General features: G+C 36.1%; 1 protein-coding gene across 2 annotated transcripts in view; it reads right to left on the minus strand.

Annotated features, from left to right (window-relative positions):
• MICU3 (mitochondrial calcium uptake family member 3) overlaps window positions 1-22,434 on the minus strand; it is a 99,736-nt gene that overhangs the window by 26,446 nt on the left and 50,856 nt on the right. For both annotated transcript variants that reach the window (XR_013960295.1, XM_080662979.1), the window contains exons 9-13: window positions 13,784-13,879; window positions 7,229-7,329; window positions 6,670-6,841; window positions 3,231-3,339; window positions 551-708 (exon numbers count right to left, since the gene is read on the minus strand). Coding sequence is in view for 1 of the 2 variants with exons in the window: in XM_080662979.1 (XP_080519105.1) it covers window positions 551-708; window positions 3,231-3,339; window positions 6,670-6,841; window positions 7,229-7,329; window positions 13,784-13,879 (636 nt within the window). In the remaining variant the exon portion in view is untranslated. The remainder of the gene's footprint in view (window positions 1-550; window positions 709-3,230; window positions 3,340-6,669; window positions 6,842-7,228; window positions 7,330-13,783; window positions 13,880-22,434) is intronic.

The raw sequence follows: 22,434 nt of genomic DNA on the forward strand, positions 1-22,434 counted from the left end.
TATATTTCATTCTTTAAAACATACTTGAGAATAAAATCACTGAATTTTTCATATTATTTTACAGTGTAAGATGTTAACAGGAAGAATGGTTCAACACACAAAAAATGTTTTTACTTTATTTTCTATATTAAAAGTGCTGAATATACAGTGACTTAAATAAGCATTTCAGTTGCCTAGTGGAAATCTGCATCATATAAAATGAGAAATAGTTATATTCCTTTGTATACTAACAAGTTTGATAGCAAGTGTGTAGATGAATTAATAAAAAATATTTGGCAACATTTGCCCCCACAAATTGGGATGAAGACATTGAACTACTTGATTATGAAGTTATTAATATTCAAACTGATTTTATAGTTAAAAAAGCATTGTCTTTTATCACTTCAAATTGTTTCTGAAAGTAGGTGGGGCCTTATATTTTTCTTTTCAAGTATAACATTTTATGTTTATATCCTGAAAAATGTACATAAATTGTTTCTGAAACTTAGGTGCATTTTTCCCTTTCAGTTTTAAAAAATAATACCAATAGGTTTGAAATGTGTAGGTTTACCCGGAATCCTCTATGGAGTCTGTCTTTCATAATTCCAATAAATTCTTTATAACTTAATTGATCATCTTTGTCAACATCAAAAATCTTGAAGACTGTGTTCACTAAATGTGGTGAAAGTTTGAGACCAGTAGCCACATAGACGGCACGCTTAAATTCATCTAGATAAATGTTACAGAAAAGGAGTAAGCCATTATTATTTTTATAATATGTATTAATTACTAAAAAGGTTATAAAATACTTTTTTTCTAAACATGAGTCATGATCTTATGTAACATGACTTTCCATTAATCGTGCTATCTTTTAGGAAACAAAAACTTTTGGTAGTTTTTAAAATTTATCTTTATTATTGAAAGTATTAGATGTCCCTCCCCCTCCTCCCTCCTCTGTCTCCCTCCCCTACCCCCCGCACAGGCCTTCACCACACTATTGTCTGTGTCCATGGGTTATGCATATATGCATGTAAATTCTTTGGCTAATCTTATCCCACCCACCCCCCCCCACCCCACCCCCACCTTCCCTCTGAGATTCGTCAGTCTGTTCCATGCTTCTATGTCTCTAGATCTATTCTGTTCATCATTTTATTTTGTTCATTAGATCCCATGTTTGAGTGAGATCAGGTGATACCAGTCTTTCTCTGACTGGCTTATTTTGCTTAGCATAATACTCTCCAGGTCCCTCCATGCTGTCTCAAAGGGTAAGAGAGCCTCCTTTTTTACAGCTGCATAGTGTTTCATGGTATAAAAGTACCACGTCTTTTTAATCCAACTTTTGTAGTTTTAATTTAAAGGACCAAGAATAACTGTATTTTAGTTTAATAATGCATTCATAGTCAATGAATGTTTAATGAGCACTTACTATCAGTGACAGATACTTTGGAGGTTATTAAGATGGTAAGTTCTCTTACAGTTCCAATAGGAGATGAGACATCTGCCCAAATAACCATACACAGGACTACACAAAAGTACCAACAAACCACTATGAGAATTTGGAAATGAGTGATTACTTCTGTCTGTAGTGTGGAGTAGGGAAAGGAGAGAGAAGAGCAGTGATTAGGAAAAGCTGCAATTTTGTATCTGAGCTGAGCCCAAGGAGAGAAGATTTCAGCTTGTAGAGATGAGAGAAATGGCAGATGAGATGACATGCACAAAGGCATGGAGGGGACAGGAGGGTATGAAGCACATTCAGAGAACAAGGAGCAGTCTGGACATATAAGAGCTGGAGAAGCTCTGTACAGGGACTTTGCAGTGAGAAACCTGTATATTCTTCAACAGGCAGCTGGGGAAATGAAGAATTTTCCATAGCAGGCATGTCAGAGAAAGGCTAATCTGTGTTTTCAAAAGATTATTCTGTGAGTTGTCTAGGAAATAGCAGAGAGGGATGTGGGTATTGGCAGGAACACCAGATCCCTTTAAAAGGTAATAATAACCTGAATTAAGGTGCTAGTAGTGACAACAGAAAGTAAAGAGATAGATATATTCCTAGCACCTGCAAGAGTACACAACCGATTTTTTCCATTTCCCAGTCACACAAAGTGAAACAGTAACTGTCCATCTGAACCAGACTGTTTTTTTTCTTTTGTGGTTGATTAGTCGTTTTATCATGGTAGCAAACGCTAGTCTGGAATGGCTGGGTTCCTTCACGAAAATGGGTTCAATTGAGAAGATGCCCTATTTGAAAATCTAGAATAGACCAAAGGTAAAATGACAAATTTTCAGGCTTCTCTTCCTCAATTAATAAATGGGTGAAGCCATATGAGGGACTCAATCTCCACGTTTCTGGGAGAGATAATCATCATTAGCGCTCATGGGCTGCAGTTTGGCTTCTCCCTGGAACTTGGCAATAAAACATTAAGTTCTGTCCCCTTAGATTACATTTGGAAAATGGATTATGACAGACACAGGTCAAATCATCTTAAACACATGAACAGAAAGTCCTTGTACGGCAAGAATATTTCAAAAGGATCTTGCCATGAGGGAAGAAGGAAGAGTAGTTATGGCCATAGAATTCTAGAAAAGGACTTAACTTGTTGGTCTACCTACAGGGAAAGGAAGAGCTTGTTCTGAGGTCAACAGCACTGAGTTCCATGACAGCTGTATTTTTTTGTAAAATTAAGCAAAACTGACATTCAATTTTACATACCATTCTTAAAACATGGTTAATGTGAGTCCATAGCTAAGAGGAGGCCTTTGTCGGCTAAATTCAGGTTTCTGAGCCCCAGGGATTGTGGGTAATATGCATCATCCTGTGATGATGGCTGAGGCACGACTAGCTGGCTCTTCTATAAGTAGACACACAACCTTCAATGTTACCAAGCAGTCATGAGGTGTTTTTCGCTTTGAACTTTTACAAACATCAATAGCTTTCCCCCATAGTAAGAAATGAAGGGCAATAACATTTTTATTTATTTATTGAACTTATTAGGGTGACATTGGTTAATAAAATTATATAGGTTTTAGGTGTATAATTCTATAATACATTATCTGTATATTACATATACAGATATTTAGCCTATTTCCCTAAACTCTGCTTGGGGAAAACAGATTTCCCATTGAAGAACACAACAAATTTTCAGGCAACTGATGGCTAATGTGTTATTATATCTAATTAGTTTGCTGTCAAAGTCCCTAGAAACAATGCAGGGTTATTTCTTGCTTTTAATTTTTGAAAGATTATTACTTACCTTGCCCTATAGAACGACTTGCAAAGTTATACATATTCAAGGCTATTGCAAAATCTTCTAGGTTGTTCAAAAACTGGAAAAATGACCTGAATTCATCAAATGTGATGCCCTATATTGAGAGAATATATGTAAATAGATTTTAGTGTGGCCAAATTTATTAAAAATAAGTACCTACACTTACTAGAAAGAAATAGACTAAGTATGTGCAATATATCTTGCAAGTGAACATTTCTAGGGCACATTCTGAAACCTTTCTCCAGATGGAATGTAAAATTCACTCAGATTTTTTTTCTACTTAGCAGTGTTGCTACCATTAGGAATGTTAGATGAAAATATTTTTAAAATATTCTCATATCAGCATAAAATTCCAAAAAAATTGCTACAATCAAAATGGATAGAAAAGCTTCAATTTTGAAAACTCTGCATTGCAGGCCTGAATTTTTTAAACCCTGAAAGTAAATATGATGATGAAGGGAAAACGAAGAGTTTTAAACAGACACCTAAAAAAAAGTTTCCACCGTACATATACTCATTGAATATAATTTAACATTGTATGATGGTCATCAATATCCTTATAGTGACAATGAAAATGAGCCAACAGGCGTGTATTTTCACTTGCTCCTGCCGGGAGAGCATGGCCAGCACAGCAGGAGGAAGCACAGTGACTGTACATACAGCTCTGGGAGGCCTGATACAGGGCTTGGTGTGGGATCATGGACAGGACTCTAGAACGTCATTTACATAAGCTACAAGTATTGCCACTACTATTACTTGACTTAAACAGGGAAGTTATTGAAAATAAGAACCACATATTTCAGATAATACAAATTTGGGCATCAAGAGCTGCATTTAATTAACGTGTTCTACTCAGTAAATTAACGTGATTGAAAGAAAAAGCAAACCGAAATTAGCAGAGGGCTAGGAGCTTAGGCTTAACCAGTTCTGACCTGGATGTAGGGGAGGCATACCAACAAGGACGCACTGGAAAGCCAGAGAAAGAACTGGAAGACTGTATTTTCATGCAAGCCAACTACTGATTAAGTGGTTTATTATCAAAATAATATTTATCATCAAAATAAGAACAAAGTTTTATATATTATTCCCACTTTAATTACAATCCCTCTTTATTTGCAAGGAGAATCCTCACTGTCTTTTCTCTTCACATTTTTCTCTTTTTTCTTACATTCAGAGTCGGCTGTTCCAAACCTGAATTCGGCTTTGTGACCCAATCCCACCTGTCATGTTTTCTAGAGAGGACCATTCGAATCAATTAGGGAGACGGAGCCAGAAGGGGTTAGTCCTGCTGTGGAGAGCTTGTTGCCAGGGAAACTGGTCACTGCTCTGGCTCTGAATCAGTGTATGCTGTGACCAGATGCCACAGCAACAGTCTCTGTCTCATGGTGACATGTTAATTGCTAGTAAAAGTGAAAAACAGGAGGATGGGATATTTTTAAGCAAACTGTAAATATACTCTAGTAAATGTCAATATTTTCAGGGAGAATACTATATTATTTTCTTCCTGGCTCTGGGTATTTAAGAAAATTTCTATCAGTTCTCTGGCTAACCACTAAGACAATGGAACACAATTATTAGCAACTGTACATAACAAAGAATACAAATGAACTGTGGAAGAGAATCTGATTTCCAGAGTTACTACATTATAATATTCAAATGTTTAGTTTTTAGCAAAAATTACAATGAGTATAAAGAATTAGAAAAAGTAAGTCAACAGAAAACATCCCTGAGGAAGTTCAGACACTGGAATAAAAAGAAAAAGACTTTGTACAAATTGTCTTAAATATGCTCAAAAGAGCTAAAGGAAACCATGAACAAAGAACTAAAGGAAATCAGGAAAATTATGTATTAACAAAATAATGAAACAGAAATTGTAAAACAAGAAACAAAAAAAAAAATTCTGGAGCTGAAAAGTATAACAGAAATGAAAAACTGACTAGAGGTTCAAAAGTAGATTTGAGCGGGTAGAAGAAAGAGACAATGAACTTAAAGACAGGACAATTGAAATTATTCAATCTGAAGAGCAGAAAGAAAAAAGAATGAAGAAAAATGCGGAGTCTAAGGAATCTGGGGACACCATCAAGTGTATCAATATATACATTACTAGAGGCCTGGTGCAGTGATTGTTAAGGCAGATGGTTAAGTCACTAGACTGGGAAATCATAACGTCTCTAGTGCCCTCACCAGTTTGAGCCTTAGTGTTCTTGACTGTACAAGGATGGGATTGAATAGGTGATCACTTTAAGACGCTTTCAGGTTCTGACATCCCAGGATCTTTTCCCCCACTGAAGAAATTTTCATCATATTAGAGTTAACTGCCTAGCATTCTCAAAGGGTTTTGATCATCAAATTTGGGACATCATTGGAGAGATTCACTGTTTTGTGTGTGTTTTTTTGTTGTTGTTTTTTGTTTTCAAAGATACCATTTACTGGCCAGCAGCAATGTGAAAGGGCCCAACATGGGATCAGGTTTCCCTTACCTTCCTCAGCACTGTAGGATTCTTTAAGACCCTAAAAATACCCCAGTAATCTGACATAGTATAATTTCAATATTTATTTTTAGGGAAGTGTCTATGAATAAAAAAAAATTCAGTTTAGCATGTAAAAGTGATAAAAGACCCTAATTGAGAGATTATGTAAAACTAATGGCCAAATACATCAAGTCCTTTTTTCTCCTGGAGAATTGTTAGCACTGTCACCAGGTATCCATTTTAAACAAAGTCAAACTATTTGCAAGTCTTTCTTGGATAAATTACCTTGATCCTTCTACAAACACAAACAGAAGGCAATATATCCAAAACATCCCATGCTTGAAGGGGTGCTTGTAACACCAGTTCTATTTGGTTGCAACGATGCATTCAAATACCACTAGATAATGCACGACTGCACAGAATCGCTGACAAAACACTTGCTACTAAACAAATAGACAATCAGTTGTTCCAGGTCCTTAACCATTCATGCCATCCAAACTCTTTGAAAAACCTCACTTCAACTGCTGATAAGATCACTCACTCATCAATGGCCATCTTCAAATGACCTTTTACTAAGGATGTTATAGAAATGAATCAAGTGTGACTGATGTCAATATAAACTGCTTTGTATGAGGTAATGTTTATATAGTAGTCGAAGCATATAGTTCAGCAGAATTCTCTTGAAAAGTGATATTCTGAATTTGAATAAAACAATTGTTAACAACCTTACGGGTTTTTAGCATATCTAAGAAAAATATGAATACCTACCCAGAATTTTAAATTAAGCCATTTTTAAAATTTAGCCAGAAAACTTAGGACACATAGGAAAAACATATCCGAAGTATCTATTGATTCACAGAGCAAAAGAACTAACAAAGGACAATATATTTATAGACTTATATAATTACAGTATAATAGCACATGTAATAAAGTAAAAATAGAGGATTGAATACCTTTTCTTCAGCTATACTGTAACGCACATTTTCCAAAAATACGGATGTATTTTCCACATTTGTATATCGTAAAAGAATATGAGCAAAATCTTCTTCACTGATGGTATTCATTCCGTTAGAGTAGGACAGGAATTCTATCTCTAACACTTCTGTTTGGAGGTTATCCATGAACCTATGACAAGAACGAATGAAGAACGGTAAGGTAAATGGAGAACATGGTGGTGACAGACGGCACTCAGCCCCTCAGGGCTTTGGCTTCCTCACAGTAAAATGGGGACAACAAAAACCTTGCAGGGCAGCGATGAGACGAGTTAATGTGTGGTGTCTCGTACTTCTGAATGTATAGGAAATAACAATCCAGATGTCTACACATTTTTTATCATTCAGCAATTTCCTATCATTCTTATCATTAAACCACTGGGAGAAAGGTACTGATAGAAGTGGAAGACATAGTACCTCCAGTTAAGATGAAAGCAGAGAAAAGGTTTCACTGCACTAGGTGTTTCTGACTTTAGCATGTTAACATTTTTTTCAACACAAATATAAAAATTAAGCTCACCTATAAAAATCCTCAAAGTTGAGCTCAGCTTTTCCTTTCTTTCCAAAAAAGTGTACAAGAAGTGTGGTATCTGTTACCAAACTCATAATGTCATCAGCACGCTTAAAAAAAAAAATCACAATTTAAAGGTTAGATGCAATGAGCAAACAGAATAAAGATACCCAATAACTCTCAAAGAATCTTATCAATATATAAATATCCAGGATATAAATATATTAACATTAGAATGAAAAGTGTAAGGCTATATTAGTAAATGTCATTACAGTTAAAATGAAGTTCAAAATTAGGAAATAGAAATATGAACAAAACCTATCTTTATCATCAAAAAATTTTAAAGATATGATTATATATTTTAGGAAGTTTCCTACCTCAAATTATGCAAAAAAGGTACCTATATTTTAAATTACCTAAAATAGTTGAACTCTTTTAGTAATCATCTAAATATTTTATTTTTACTTAAGTAATTTATAGTGGAATTTTCTTAATCAACCTGAAAATCCTTTTTTTTTTTTAAAAAAAATATATTTTATTGGTTTTTTACAGAGAGGAAGGGAGAGGGATAGAGAGCTAGAAACATCGATGAGAGAGAAACATCGATCAGCTGCCTCCTGCACACCTCCCACTGGGGATGTGCCCGCAACCAAGGTACATGCCCTTGACCGGAATCGAACCCGGGACCCTTCAGTCCGCAGGCCGACGCTCTATCCACTGAGCCAAACCGGTTTCGGCTGAAAATCCTTTTTTATTAGGATGTTCAAAATAGGTAAAGTCTTCAGATGTATTGAACATATGGGGCTGATAAAGAAATGGTCTCAAGCTTTACAAAAGAACTTAAACCATAATACTTTTTTGACTGTATTCCATATTTATGATAATTTAGGTAGGAGATACTATAATTTGAAAGAGAAACTACAGTAGTAATACTTTGAAATTTATATCACCTACCGTTTTTTTCAAAGAAAAGTCTTACATTTTTTGAAAAATTCCAGAGGGTATTTCCTTTCCCATTCAACTTGATAAACCAAGTTCCAACAAGTGTATTCTTAAAATAGCTTAATTATATAGTCCTTATAAAGTTCAATGGCTTATGGAAAATCTTCATTATTTCCTTTTATGTAGCTTTATAAGTTTTTCCTTTCTTTCCCTTGCTTCCTTCCCTCCCTTCTCCCTCCCACCCTCTCTCCATTCCTCCCACCTTCCACTTCTGTTCCAGTCCCTTCCTTCTTTATTTAGCCATTAACTCATACCTATCTTAGAAATTCAGGTAAAAAATGATAAATTTCACATAATTGTACCTTTCCCATATATTATCCTGCAAATTAAGAGTTATATAATAACTACCATTTTCTCTATTAAAAGGGACATATTTGAAATGTATTACTTCTCGGCCAGAACCCTGACAATAAGTACTCCATAAAAAATACATACATAGGAAATAGAAAGCATATACTCTTATTACAAAGGATCAGTCCTTTTCTCCTCTTCCACATTCTAAATTTTGGTAATCCTTTGATTCTTTATAGCCCTCTTTCACGAAGATAGCTATTTTATCCTACATACCATTTACTAGTATAGGATCTTTGTTTCATTTCTCCCTAAACCAAATATTATTCTTTTCTAAAGACTAGTATGGGGTTATAGACTTCTCCTGATTGGTCTTTTCCCTCCAGCATGCCCACTTTGAATCCATGACACCTTTTCTAAAGTGATTTCTCTGCTACATTGATTACTCCTCTCTCTTTAAAAAAACTCAAACGTGTAGGATATCTTCAGCTTTAAATGATCTAAAATTGTTGAAATTCTTAGTAATCTAATCTATTTGTATTTAAGTAATTTAGTTTGATTTTTTCAAAATGATCTCTAGCATAAACCTCCTTATAATTGGTATAGAAGATCTCTACTATTTCTCAGCTTAGTTTGCTGAGAAATAGTCCCAAGTATCCTCAGGAGTTGGAATAATCAAGAAGTTCCCTGCAGTATAACCAACTTTTCTGAAGATCTGATTGCTAAAGGGAAAATAACACAGCCCGAAAACCAGGTGTCATATACTATCTTTTAAATATACCATATTAGTGATGCCAGCTTTTCAGGGCTCCCTATATGGCAGATTAGTGTAATTTTGAGTAGTGCTCAAAAGGGACTACTACTTCACCAGTAGCTGTAGGTTGAGGACACAGACTGCTGGAATGGAAACAGCAGGATTTAAAATCAGATGACCTGGGTTCACTGACTTTCTGACCTTCAACTACCTTTTCTGTAAAATGGGAATAACCCTATCTATAATAACAATTCTGAGGATAAAATTAGAATATGCTTTAAAAAGAAATATACAAATGTTCTGATTGGCAGTGGTAAGATGCTTTGAAAAAAAGCATAAGACCTTGGGGGGGGGTGCGGGAGAGATATGTCATGTTTATTATAGACATTGTTTGTGATTGTATATAAGTCTAGTCAGTTTATTACCCATGAAACAGCTTAAATTAGTAGGAGAAGGAAATATTTGAGAAGACATGTCTAAAAGGAGCATAAGAGTGAAGGCTCTAGCCAATCAGAAGTTAGCATGAGGGACTGGGGTAGAAGCTACAAAAAATGGAATGTGGGAGGGACAAAATAGGTCAGAGGAGGAGGGCTGGTGTTTTAGAAAGCTGTTTACTTCACAAATAAGCAGTAGTGTGGTGAGCGAATACAATGAAGCACAAGAGGCAGGGTCTGGCTTTGAGTCCTGACTTTTTCCTTATTAGTGTTAAGTGACTGTGGTGAAGTCAGTCTCTGAGGATATTATCCTCAGGAATAACAAAAGTATCCTATATAATAAAAGCGTAGTATGCAAATTGTCCCCTCGATCGGGAATTCCTCTGGGAGTTCAACCAGGGGGAAGCCAGGGGAAGGGAGGGAGGCCCTGGCCAGCAGCCTCTAGGGACCCTACCAGTGCACGGATTTCGTGCACTGGGCCTCTAGTCTACTATAAAGGAATATTGCATTAGATAACACATGTAAATCATTTAGCACTTTAAATGGCACATTGTAAAGGCCCAATAAGTGTTAGCTACTATTATTTTGGCCAAATCAATGTATTTTAAGAAGTTCAGATAGAAAAGATAATAATGTTGAAGCTTACTGCAAAAAAAAAAGATTTTTACGTGGTACACTTTAACTTGTTATTGAAACTACACATATAATATTATATAGATCTGAAAAAAAGATGCCTTAAAATGAGAGGTTACAGAAAGACCAAAAGTTAGAGAACTCAGATAACATAATTATGGAATGCTTTCTCTAGTGCCGTGCTGTCCTTTACCTCGAGACCTAACACACGGGAATAAGATGGCTTTGTTTTACACAGGTTTACATAATGACCTCATTCAGCCAGTTTTTCTCATGCCCACAGAACACAGCAGATCTTCATTTACAGTCTTTCATCATGAAAATCTTATTAGACTTAGGTTGCACTTATCCAGATAATCCAGAGCCACAGAGGCATAAGTAAAAGTTTGACATTAGAGAGAAAGTTAGAAAACGGGGATGGTGAAAAGTGCCCCCCTTCAATGAAACAGAGTACTGTTGGGAGTCACTGAAAATGACACCAGAGTCCTTGGTATCCTAACAGTGTTATATAACTTGCATCACAGGAGGCCTGGGACAAAAATAGAGACTTCATCCCTTTGATTCTTGTTCTCATTGTTAAACTAAAATGAATTCAGGTGTTTTCATAAGAAAGCAAGAAACTGCCACAAAAGAACCCCAGGGGTCATTTACATGAAAGGACACCTAACTTTGTTTTGATGAAAACTTACTTTAAATGGTTTCATAAAAAATGAAATAAATTAGTAAATTTGCATGAAATAAAAATATCAAACTATTAAAATAAAGAGTCTTAAGGATATCATTTCAACATATTTTTACTGATTCCAACGTGATAATCTTATCAAGCTCTATCCCAGGGCTGGAGGATTGTTGGCAGAGGTTCTGAATAATCTATTGAAATTTATTAAGGATGAGTAAAGTTTAAAGCAAACAAAAATTTTTTAATTTCATCTATAAAACTCAAAATAGTTTTTAAAATTTGGTATTCAGACTGTACTCAACAGTTGTTTGAGAGGCTTACATAAATGTATTATCTATTATTTTGGTTAGAAAGTAGTGTTAGCTGTGGCATATTAAATTTTCATTATAATATGGATTTACTATGATCGAAAATCATCTATTGTTATAAACAGCTCTGGCATAAGAATTTGAGAGGCTAATCTCAAATTTACCTACAATATTTGAAGAAAAGTGCTTATCTCAAGATTTACATTTTAAATATACCAGAAACAAAGAAATACAAATAGATTTCTAAGCTTTCTTTCTGAACCAATTTGAATCCTGAAATACTGATACTATAAACAACTCAGTGTTACACCAGCATCAGTAGTAACCTATAAGGTATTAGAATGATTTGTAACTTAATCATAGTTAATTCTGTTATCCTCTCTAATGTGGGAAGGTGGTAACAGACAATGTCCAAATAATTATTTTTCTTTGGAATATAGCTTGTTTTGTTTTCTTCTTTTTCTTTTCTACTTTCTCTTCTCCATACGATTTACTTTTATGATGCTTGAATAAATTCATTCATTCATTTAGCAGCTTATGATTATAGTGTGGATTGGCTACAGCCAACAGTGTGCTAGTAAACTGGCTCTCCTGGACAAAAAGCCCAATGGATAGTGTTTGCCCATTTGTATGGTATTAATACTCCCATCACGGGCACTTTCAAGGTACCAAGGAGCTTTAACAGGATGATGAGTTAGGAAGAGCGGCTCCAGCACACCTCTGACAGAGTGATAAACACCTTCAAAAGAACCTCTATCATTTACCACCTTTGAGTGTATGTAAAATTTGCCTGGTCTTCTGATACTAAACCTCCAGGATATAAATTAAATTCAACATCTAATTAACAGATTGTGTCGAATTGAGAATTTCTAGAAGAGTTAAATGAGATTAAAGATGGGCTGGAGGCTGAGAGGTGGACAGACTAGTACGGAGGGACAACAGTGACACGACTTGACCAGAAGCGAGGCCACAGTGGCTCACAGAGGCTCGAAGGGCTGGTGTCCCGAATGGCTCTTACTTTTAGACTCTGGAAAGTAAAGGCTCACAGTCGTGCCTTCGCTTTGTGCCTGCACAAATGATCACAGAATTAAGCACTTCCAGTGTGTGCCTGCACAGATGATTAAAGCTAAGCACCTCTAAATTATCTATAAGTAGAATGTCTATTACCACTTCATGCCTAAAAATAGTTCAAATTTAAAAGGTAATTTTAGAAGATTAATTACTCACCATAATTATACCATAATGATATATCAAACACAGTTTAGAGATAGGGGAAAAGCTTTATTTCTTTTGGGACTTTAAAATTGAACACAACTGACAAAAAACGAACATTTCTAAGTGTTTGCCCTAGTCATGTGATTAACACTGTATATATAAATAACAGAAATTATACCTAATCTAGTTTACTTCTCTAGATATTTTTAGGTGTAACTTTTAAAAGTCAAACTTTAGAAAAAGAAATGAGAAACCAACTTTTCAAAGAAAAAACTAATGAGAGATATATCTGTTAGTATTTACTGAAAAGTCCTTTGTGATAAGATGATAGCCATCTCTAAAAAAGTTCTTAAAAAAATCTCAATAGAAACCATAAAATAACTCCTGGTCACATTATCTCAGTTGGTTAGAGCAACGTCCTGATATGCCAAGGTTGTAGGTTCGATCACTGATCAGGGTACAAAGATGTATGAACTAATGAATGCATAAATAAATGGGACTGTTGTTAACTGATGTTTCTGTCTCTCGAGTCAATAAGAAAAAGAGTTAAAAAACATAAATTAGTGTGTAATCTACAAGACACAGCCCATCTTTTAAAATGACAAATCCCTATGAACAGCAGCATAATCAGAGCAGGGTGGTGGGAGCAGTCTGAGTGCAGCAATAAGGTGTCTCTATAAAATTCAAAACCAGCATGAGTAATAGTCAGTGTGCTTTTTATTTTCCATGCACTACACAATGCCAAGAGGAAATGTCCCTTCCTTGACTGCTCCTATCACACCAGCTCCACACTAAGCTACTCACTATTGATATTAGGAAATTTAATTGTTTAAATCTTCCGTAACTCTAGCAATTAGCTATCTTTTACCAAAGTTAAGTTTCATCATTTCATGAAATATTGCAAGTTAAAAGGTGAGAAGAATCTGTGAAACTATGAAACAGCATTTTCAAATTGTCTAAAAGTGATCCTTAAGTTAAAAATAACAATACTTCCTTTTAATTAAGTTGGGAAGTCATGTTTTCTACAAGCAAGTTGATTTAACGTAGATATAGGTGACCTTGCAATCTCTGCCAGCACAGCTGACATACTCAAATACACCACTTACACATAGAAATTATTGCTTTACTGGAGGAAAGGAAAAATATAAAATATATCTTTGGTTCCATCATTATGACTCTAAAATAAAACGAGGATGAGATTAACAAAATGGCAAATAGTACAACGACCTGGTCGAGGTTTAATTATACCTCTGCGAGGTCTGAAAAGAGTGCTTGGCTTGTATTACGTCTCAGTGTATCCCAGTAGCTTCTGGAGACAAGTTCCTCAGCATCTGGTTTAAGTACCTGTAGGAGTTTTAAGAAGCACAACTGAAATCTAAAGGGTAGTCACAAAGAATGATAATTTATACACTTTAAATCTTTTCTACCCAACCTTGAAAAGAAAACACATTAGCTTACCTTCTTTTGTTTTCTGCTGCACACAACAGTATTATATTACATTGCTGGTAAACCCTGGGTATTTTCAAAGGTGTAATGGTATATAACCACTCTTTCTAAGTACAATGTGGCTTTGTCAAAAAGAATCATATTCTTCACCCCTCCCCCATGCCCTTCTACTGAAACATGCGTAACTTCTAAGAAAGTGTGAAATAAAAATTTTATTCATGACTGATGTGAAGTCAATTCATTTGTAGAAGATATGGGGAATTTTGTAGCAACAATAAAAACCATGATTAATTTAAAAATGAATTATTGTTGGCTGGCATACATTGTGTTAGTGCATCAAAGGATCAAAATAACCGTGTCCACACTAGGGAAACAAAATTTAAACTAATCTGAAATTTGTCAAGAAGAAATAAGCCAGTTTACTCAAAGCTCCTCAAGGATTTGATAGGTGTGTCTGTTGTGAATAGATAAGGTACTTGCTATCACCATAAGGAGAGAACACTAGCTTCTACCTCAGTATTGGCTAGTCTGAAGAAGAGGATAGCTAGACTAAGAAGTGTAGTCTAATCTTCATATGAAAGTGCAGAACTAAAGCTTAAGAGTTTATAAAGACTCACAAATATTTAAATGTAAGTTTCTGTCCAGATTTACCAGGGAAGGCTTCCCAGGTTCTTGGGCTTGGAATTTCTTTGATTATTGTGGGAAGAAAATGCAGCACAGTACACTTAGGAGTAGCAGCTGATGACGAGAGCACTTTTATTTATGTGTGTATGTGTGTTAATTTTTAAAAGTCTGATGCCACTAATAAAATTATAACGCATCTGAGGATTATTTCAAAGATCTAAGTTTCAATTCATTATTTACTTGAAAACACTACCTATTGCCCGTATTTGAATAAAATCTTTAAATATGTTAATAGTATAGTATTATACAGCAGGAGTCACGTATACTAGTATAACAAAGACGTATTTATTACCATAAGTGTAAATTTAGCCATATGACATTTTGCTCATCACCCCCTTTAGTAACTAAACAAGCTTTAACTAAAATTATAAGCAAAATAAGTAAAATGAGCTGAACATAGAACTAACACAGCTCGCTTTCTTTTATATAGGTATGGTAGAACCTCAATAAATGGTAGCCAGATTAAATACTGTACAAATGTTATCCAAACATTTTGAACATGGATATACTTTTAGATTGTAACTTAGAAGGTTAATGTATGATAAAGAAAAGGATGATTAAATCTATCAAGCTAGAAAATAAGACTTACTATATTACTCTTAGGAGGGTTACAGGAATGACTTGCTTTGTGAAGCCTCTTCCCTACTTCCAAACGCTTGTCAACATCACACACACACACACATTGATGACATTAGAAAAATATTTACAACCTACTGAGGGATAAAATCAATTTTATAAACTTTATTGACATGGATCTCTATAGAAAAAAAATATTTCCTGCGCATAGAAAAGAGGTAAGTATACTCCAATATACTGATTATCTCTGAATGGTGGCATTAGAATATTTTTTATTTTCTCCTTTCCGTGTTGCTATATTTTAAAATAAGAATGTGTATTTATCTATCAGGATAATATATCACTTTTTAAAAATATATTTTATTGATTTTTTACAGAGAGGAAGGGAGAAGGATAGAGAGTTAGAAACATCGATGAGAGAGAAACATCGATCAGCCACCTCCTGCACACCCTCCACTGGGGATGTGGCCACAACCAAAGTACACGCCCTTGACTGGAATCAAACCTGGGACCCTTCAGTTCGCATGCCGAAGCTCCATCCATTGAGCCAAACTGGTTAGGGCGAGGATAATATATCACTTTTTAAAACGAAATAAAAGTCTTATTTAGAACATAACAGCTTAATAGTCATCTCCTGCAGAAAGCTTTCCAACTTTTTATTTAGCTTCAGGTTAAATTTTGCTAGAATATACAATGGAATGGCTGCATTAAAGTCTTTTAAATTATAAAGTTTCTGAGGGAAGGGGCAATGTTCTCACAGCAACTACTATCATGCCTTATGTTAAATAAATATATGGTATGCAATTACAGGGAAATATGGCTAATATATCAGTGGTTTTCCTGGCAAAGTCATAGATTCCTATATGTGTGTCTGTTCAGGAGCCAGTATTTAATGATTTAATTAATGGTTTGGATGATGTAATTAAGAGTAAATTTTCAGAACATGCAAAACTAGTAGAAGTCTTTAATACCAGAAAAATATAATAGAATATTTAAAATAAACTTAAGGTAGCCATAAAAATTAGAATAGATTTTAATAGCAAGAAATGCAAAGCAAACACAAAATCAGAACATACACATGCAGGCTAAGGAAAGACTGTTAGGGGAATATGCCCAAATATAACTGAGTGCTGTGATTATAAAACAGATATTATAATGTTATGATATGTAAATAGTAGAAAAGCTGGCAAAGAATTTCTTCAGTCTTAGTGTCTCTGATGACTTTGTGAGCTTTAGGTCTCCTTACCAGAGTGTAAGGTAGGTCTACGCCTTTGTTAAAAGAGTAAAAAGACAGATAGTTCAGTGAATATTAAAGAATAAAAGTAAACAATCTTCATATTTGAGAGGATCAATAAATTTCATAACAGATAATAGTAAAAAAGATATACTATAGAATTGTAGAATACCAAAGGCAAAAAAAGAATATTAAAAGTAGCAAGAAAGAAAAGATTATCTACAAAAGAATAATAATTAGACTTAGAACTGACTTTTCAATGTCAATAATAGAAGCCAGAAGACCAGAATCTACACTAATAAAAGAGAAACATGCAAATTGACTGTACCTCTGCTATGCCCACAAGCCACGCCTGCCAGCCAATTAGGAGTGAGTATACAAATTAACCCAACAAATATGGCGGCAGCCATGGAGCTGGAGCAAGCAGGAGGCTTGGGTTTCCCCGGCAATGGAGGAAGCCAAGCTTCTCACCCGCTCTGGCCAGCCCTGGCCTCCACTCAAGGCTACAAAGTTTCAATTATAGAAGATAAATAAATCCTAACAAAAATGGCGGCAGCCACAGAGCTGGAGAGAGCAGGAGGCTTTGGTTGCCCCAGGCAATGGAGGAAGCCAAGCTTCCTGGCTGGCCCTGGCCTCCACTCAAGGCAACAAAGTTTCAATTGTAGAAGATAAATAAATCCCAGATACCAGGGACTCCACTTGGGTTGCCGGGGGGTGTGGCCGGCCTGCAAACCACCACAGGCCCCTCGCCCAGGCCACCCCATGCCCCAAGGGAACCCCCACCCTGATCCGGGACACCCTTCAGGGCAAACTAGCCGGGCCCTACCTGTGCACCAGGCCTCTATCCTATCTAATAAAAGAATAATATGCAAATTGACCATCACTCCAACACACAAGATGGCTGCCCCCATGTGGTCAAAGATCCTGCCCCCATGTGGACACAAGATGGCCGCCACAAGATGGCCAGCAGGGGAGGGCAGTTGGGAGGGACCAGGCCTGCAAGGGAGGGCAGTTGGGGGTAATCAAGCCTGTAGGGGAGGGCAGTTAGGGGTGACCAAGCCGGCAGAGGAGGAAAGTTGGGGGCGACCGGGCCTGCAGGGAAGGGCCTTTGGGGGGGGGGACCAAGGCCTGCAGGGGAGGGCAGTTAGGGGTGACCAGGCCTGCAGGGGAAGGCAGTTAGGGGCAATCAGGCTGGCAGGGGAGCAGTTAGGCATCAATCATGCTGGCAGGGGAGTGGTTAGGGGGTGATCAGGCTGGCAGGCAGAAGCGGTTAGGGGCAATCAGAAAGGCAGGCCGGCGAGCAGTTGGGAGCCAGCAGTCCTGGATTGTGAGAGGGATCCCAGATTGGAGAGGGTGCAGGCTGGGCTGAGGGACACAGCCTCTGTGCACGAATTTTGTGCACCGGGCCTCTCGTCCTATATAATAAAAGGCTAATATGCAAATTGTCCCCTTGACCGGGAGCTGGACTGGGAGTTTGACCAGGGGGCAGGCCAGCCTGCCAACCACCCCTCCCCCTCCCCCAGCTGGCCCTGCCCCCAATCAGCCCCACCCTGATTGGGGGCGGGGTGGACTGGCTAACCTCCCACAGCCCCTCCTCCCTGGCCAGCACAGTTTGATCATCCCTGATTGGGGTGGCCGGCCGGACCCTACCTGTGCACGATTTCGTTAACAATACTATAGTTAACAATACTGTATTTTATATTGGAATTTGCTATGAGAGATCTTAAAAGTTCTCATCATGAGAAAAAAATGTGTAACTATGTTATAATCATAGATGTTAACTAAATTTATTGTGGTAATCATTTTGCAATATATACATATATTAAATTATGTTGTACACCTTAAACTAATACAACATTATATGCCAGTTATATTTCAATAAAACTTGGAGAAAATAAGGGCAAAGTGAAGATATTTCCAGAAACAGGGTTTTAAAAAATTTTACTAGAAGAAGACACTCATTTGAGAATATAGTTTGTGAGTATAAGATTATGAAATTTAACAAGGGGTGAGATTAAGGAGGGGCTTAGTGAGTAAGAAGTGCAAATATGTAAGTAATTCTAAAAGCTGATGGTATAATTTAAGAAGTCTAATTTGTGGTATTAAAAAACCGACAAAGGTAAATATTGTGCAATGTCAAGTACCCATGCCAGGAGGGGAATGAAAGATATTAAAGCACTTTAAGAATCTATTTTTAAGGAAGAGAGTAAAGATATGGCTTAATCTAAGATTGTATTATTTTAAGTATACTTATTAAAATTTCAAGAATATAGAGGAATGTTTTCCAAATGAGTATAGAGAAAAATATAAAGGTAAGAAAGAAGAAAAGTATTTAAAATAGCTAAAATAAATCCAAATAAATTAGTAATCATAGTAATGTAAATTAATTGAATTTTCCAGTTAGAAAGCACAGATTATCAACCCAGATAAAAAGGAACCTATAAAATACACAAACTATACTTTTAATAAAAACACATCTAAAATATAAGGACAGAGAGAGGTTGAAAAAGATATACCAGACTTTTACTAATGACAGGCTAGTAAACAGCACCAATCTTCTTAATGAGAATAAATGAAAAAGCTAGGCAAAATATAAAACAAATACCTTCTTCAAAGTATCTTAAAGACATTCCTTTGCCTTTGGTACTGTATTGACAGTTGCACTGATGTTGCAAAAGCAACAGTGGGTAAAACTGCTGACGTCTTAGTGTAAGAACAATGGTGGCACCAAAGACCAAAGCCATTCCATTCTTCAATTCCATCTATTCACATTAAAAAAAAAAAAAATGTTTCCCTTAAGAATGTACTTGCTGCCGAAACCGGTTTGGCTCAGTGGATAGAGCGTCGGCCTTCGGACTGAAGGGTCCCAGGTTCGATTCCAGTCAAGGGCATGTACCTTGGTTGCGGGCACATCCCCAGTAGGGGGTGTGCAGGAGGCAGCTGATCGATGTTTCTCTCTCATCGATGTTTCTAACTCTCTATCCCTCTCTCTTCCTCTCTGTAAAAAAATCAATAAAAAATATATATATATATAAAAAAAAGAATGTACTTGCTGAGAACCCAGAAATCGACCCAAGCCATTATGCTCAATTAATATTTCACAAAGAAGGCAAGAGCATACAATGGAGTCAAGACAGTCTCTTCAATAAATGGTGTTGGGAAAATTGGACAGATACATGCAAAAAAATGAAACTACACCACCAACTTACACCATACACAAAAACAAACGCAAAATGGATACAGGACTTAAACATAAGATGGGAAACCATAAAAATACTAGAAGAATCCATAGGAAGCAAAATATGAGACATATGTCATAGCAATATCTTTACCGATACAGCTCCTAGGACAATGGAAACTAGGGAGAAAATAAACAAATGACACTACATCAAAATAAAAAGCTTCTGTACAGAAAAAGAAACCATCAACAAAACAACAAGAGAGCCTACTGCATGGGAGAACATATTTGCCAATGTTATCACCTATAAGAGTTTAATCTCCAACATTTACTGGGAACTCATACAACTCAACAAAAAAAATATAAACAATCCAATAAAAAAATGGGCAAAGGATCTAAATAGACACTTCTCAAAAGTGGACATACAGAAGGACAAGAGACTCATGAAAACATGCTCAAAGTCACTAATCATCCGAGAGATGCAAATCAAAACTATAATGAGGTACCACCTCACACTTGTCAGAATGGCTATCATCAACAAACAACGAGTGCTGGAGAGGATGTAGAGAAAAAGGAACACTCATGCTCTGCTGGTGGGAATGCAGACTGGTGCAGCCACTGTGGAAAACTGTATGGAGTTTCCTCAAAAAATTAAAAATGGAATTCCCATTTGACTCAGTAATCCCACTTCTAGGAAAATATCCCAAGAAATCAGAAACACCAATCAGAAAGGATATGTGCACCCTTATGTTCATAGCAGCACAATTCACCATAGCTAAGATTTGGAAACAGCCTAAGTGCCCATCAGCAGATGACTGGATTAAAAAACGGTGGTACATCTACACAATGGAATACTATGCTGCTGTAAAAAAGAAATAACTCTTACCATTTGCAACAGCATGGATGGACCTGGAAAGCATTATGCAAAGTGAAATAAGCCAGTCGGAGAAAGATAAATATCACATGATCTCACTCATTTGTGGCATATAATGAACAACATATAATGTTCAACATATAATGATGAACAAAAATAGATCCAGAGACACAGAAGCATCGAACCGACTGTCAAACCTCAGCGGGAAGGCAGGGGAGGGTGAGGGAGGTGGGTAAGAGATCAACCAAACGACTTGTATGCATGCATATAACCATAACCAATGGACATGGAGAGTGAAGGGGTGAGGGCATGTTCTGGGGCCATGGTCGGCAAACTGCGGCTCATGAGCCACATGTGGCTCTTTGGCCCCTTGAGTGTGGCTCTTCCCCAAAATACCACGGCCTGGGCAAGTCTATTTTGAAGAAGTGGCATTAGAAGAAGTTTAAAAAACTTGGCTCTCAAAAGAAATTTCAGTTGTTGTACTGTTGATATTTGGCTCTGTTGACTAATGAGTTTGCCGACCACTGTGCTGGGTGGTGGGAGTAGCTGGGATGAGGTCAATCGGGGCGGGCGGCGGTGGGGGGGGGAAGAGACTTATGTAATACTTTAAACAATAAAGAATTTAAATTAAAGAAGTTTTAATTTCAAAAAAAGGAAAAAAAAGCATGTACTTACTGAAGAATAAACATACAATTTTGTTAAACTGACCTTTGAACATATTTCAATATGTGGTGTGGAGAGACTGGAAGCATGCATAAAGCACTTGTCCAGCCTACTAAAGTCATATGGTTGTCTTCAGAAAAAAACATTTGTGTGAAGGTTAGTGTTGAAAAGGAAAGTAGCCACTTTTTTTTCATGAACAATCATTTTTACTTGAAAGACCAACTATGGTTGTTTAGACTTTGGTATCTGGCAGACATTTTTTTTTTTTTTTTTTAGTGAATCAAGTGAGCCTGTCACTCCAAGGGAAGCAAATGAGAGTATTTGTTGCCAAAATAACATACTGCAACAGCTTGACTGCAGAAGCATCTATGAGAAACCAGCTGTCTTCTATGAAGCCAGACACTAAATAGATTTGCAAAGAACGTAAAATGCCACTATCCTCACTACATTTTTGAAGTTATTTTTCATTAAAATGTTCGTTAACATGTGAGTTTTTATTTTAAAATGGATAATAAATATTTTTAAATTTCTCAGTTGTAACTTCTAATATGGTAAATACTAGTAAATATAGATAGATATAACCAATATAAACAAACGCTCTTTTGGGTACACAATAATTTTCAACAATGTAAAGGGGTTCTGAGACCCAAATGTTTGAGAACTGCTGCTTACAGCAATAACAGTGAATGAACTAGACCTAGATACAACAATGAAAATGAAATGGACAATCATGATGTTGAGTTAAAGAAGAAACATGAAAAACTTATATAATATGATCCCATTTATATGAGTTCCAAAATGGGTAAAACTAAATTATATGATTTATGATGCATACATAAGTAGGTGGTAAAACTGCAAAACAAAGAAGTGATTTACATAAAAGTTATTTCTGTAGTTATCTTTTGGAGAAGAGGAAAGGATTATCATTAGAGAGACAATATGAAGGAGCTTTTTGGGACATGGCAATGTTTATTTTTTAGCTATATGGTGGTCAAACTTTTATTATTATTTATTTTATTAACAGTAAATTTCTGAACTAAAATGTATTTTAAAAATCAGTTAAAGCTTCATCATCATTAGAGGGGAAAATAGAAAATAAAAAAACACAAAATAACAAAATATTAATAAAAATAAAGGTGGTATATTTATTTTAACAACAAAATAGATTTTAAGACAAAAACATTTCTAGATATCTAGGGCTAGATATAGGAGAGTCAATTCAATAAAAAGACATAAGTAATTTC

The sequence above is a fragment of the Plecotus auritus genome (assembly GCF_963455305.1).
Source record: "Plecotus auritus genome assembly, chromosome: 3".
Classification (NCBI taxonomy): Eukaryota; Metazoa; Chordata; class Mammalia; order Chiroptera; family Vespertilionidae; genus Plecotus; species Plecotus auritus.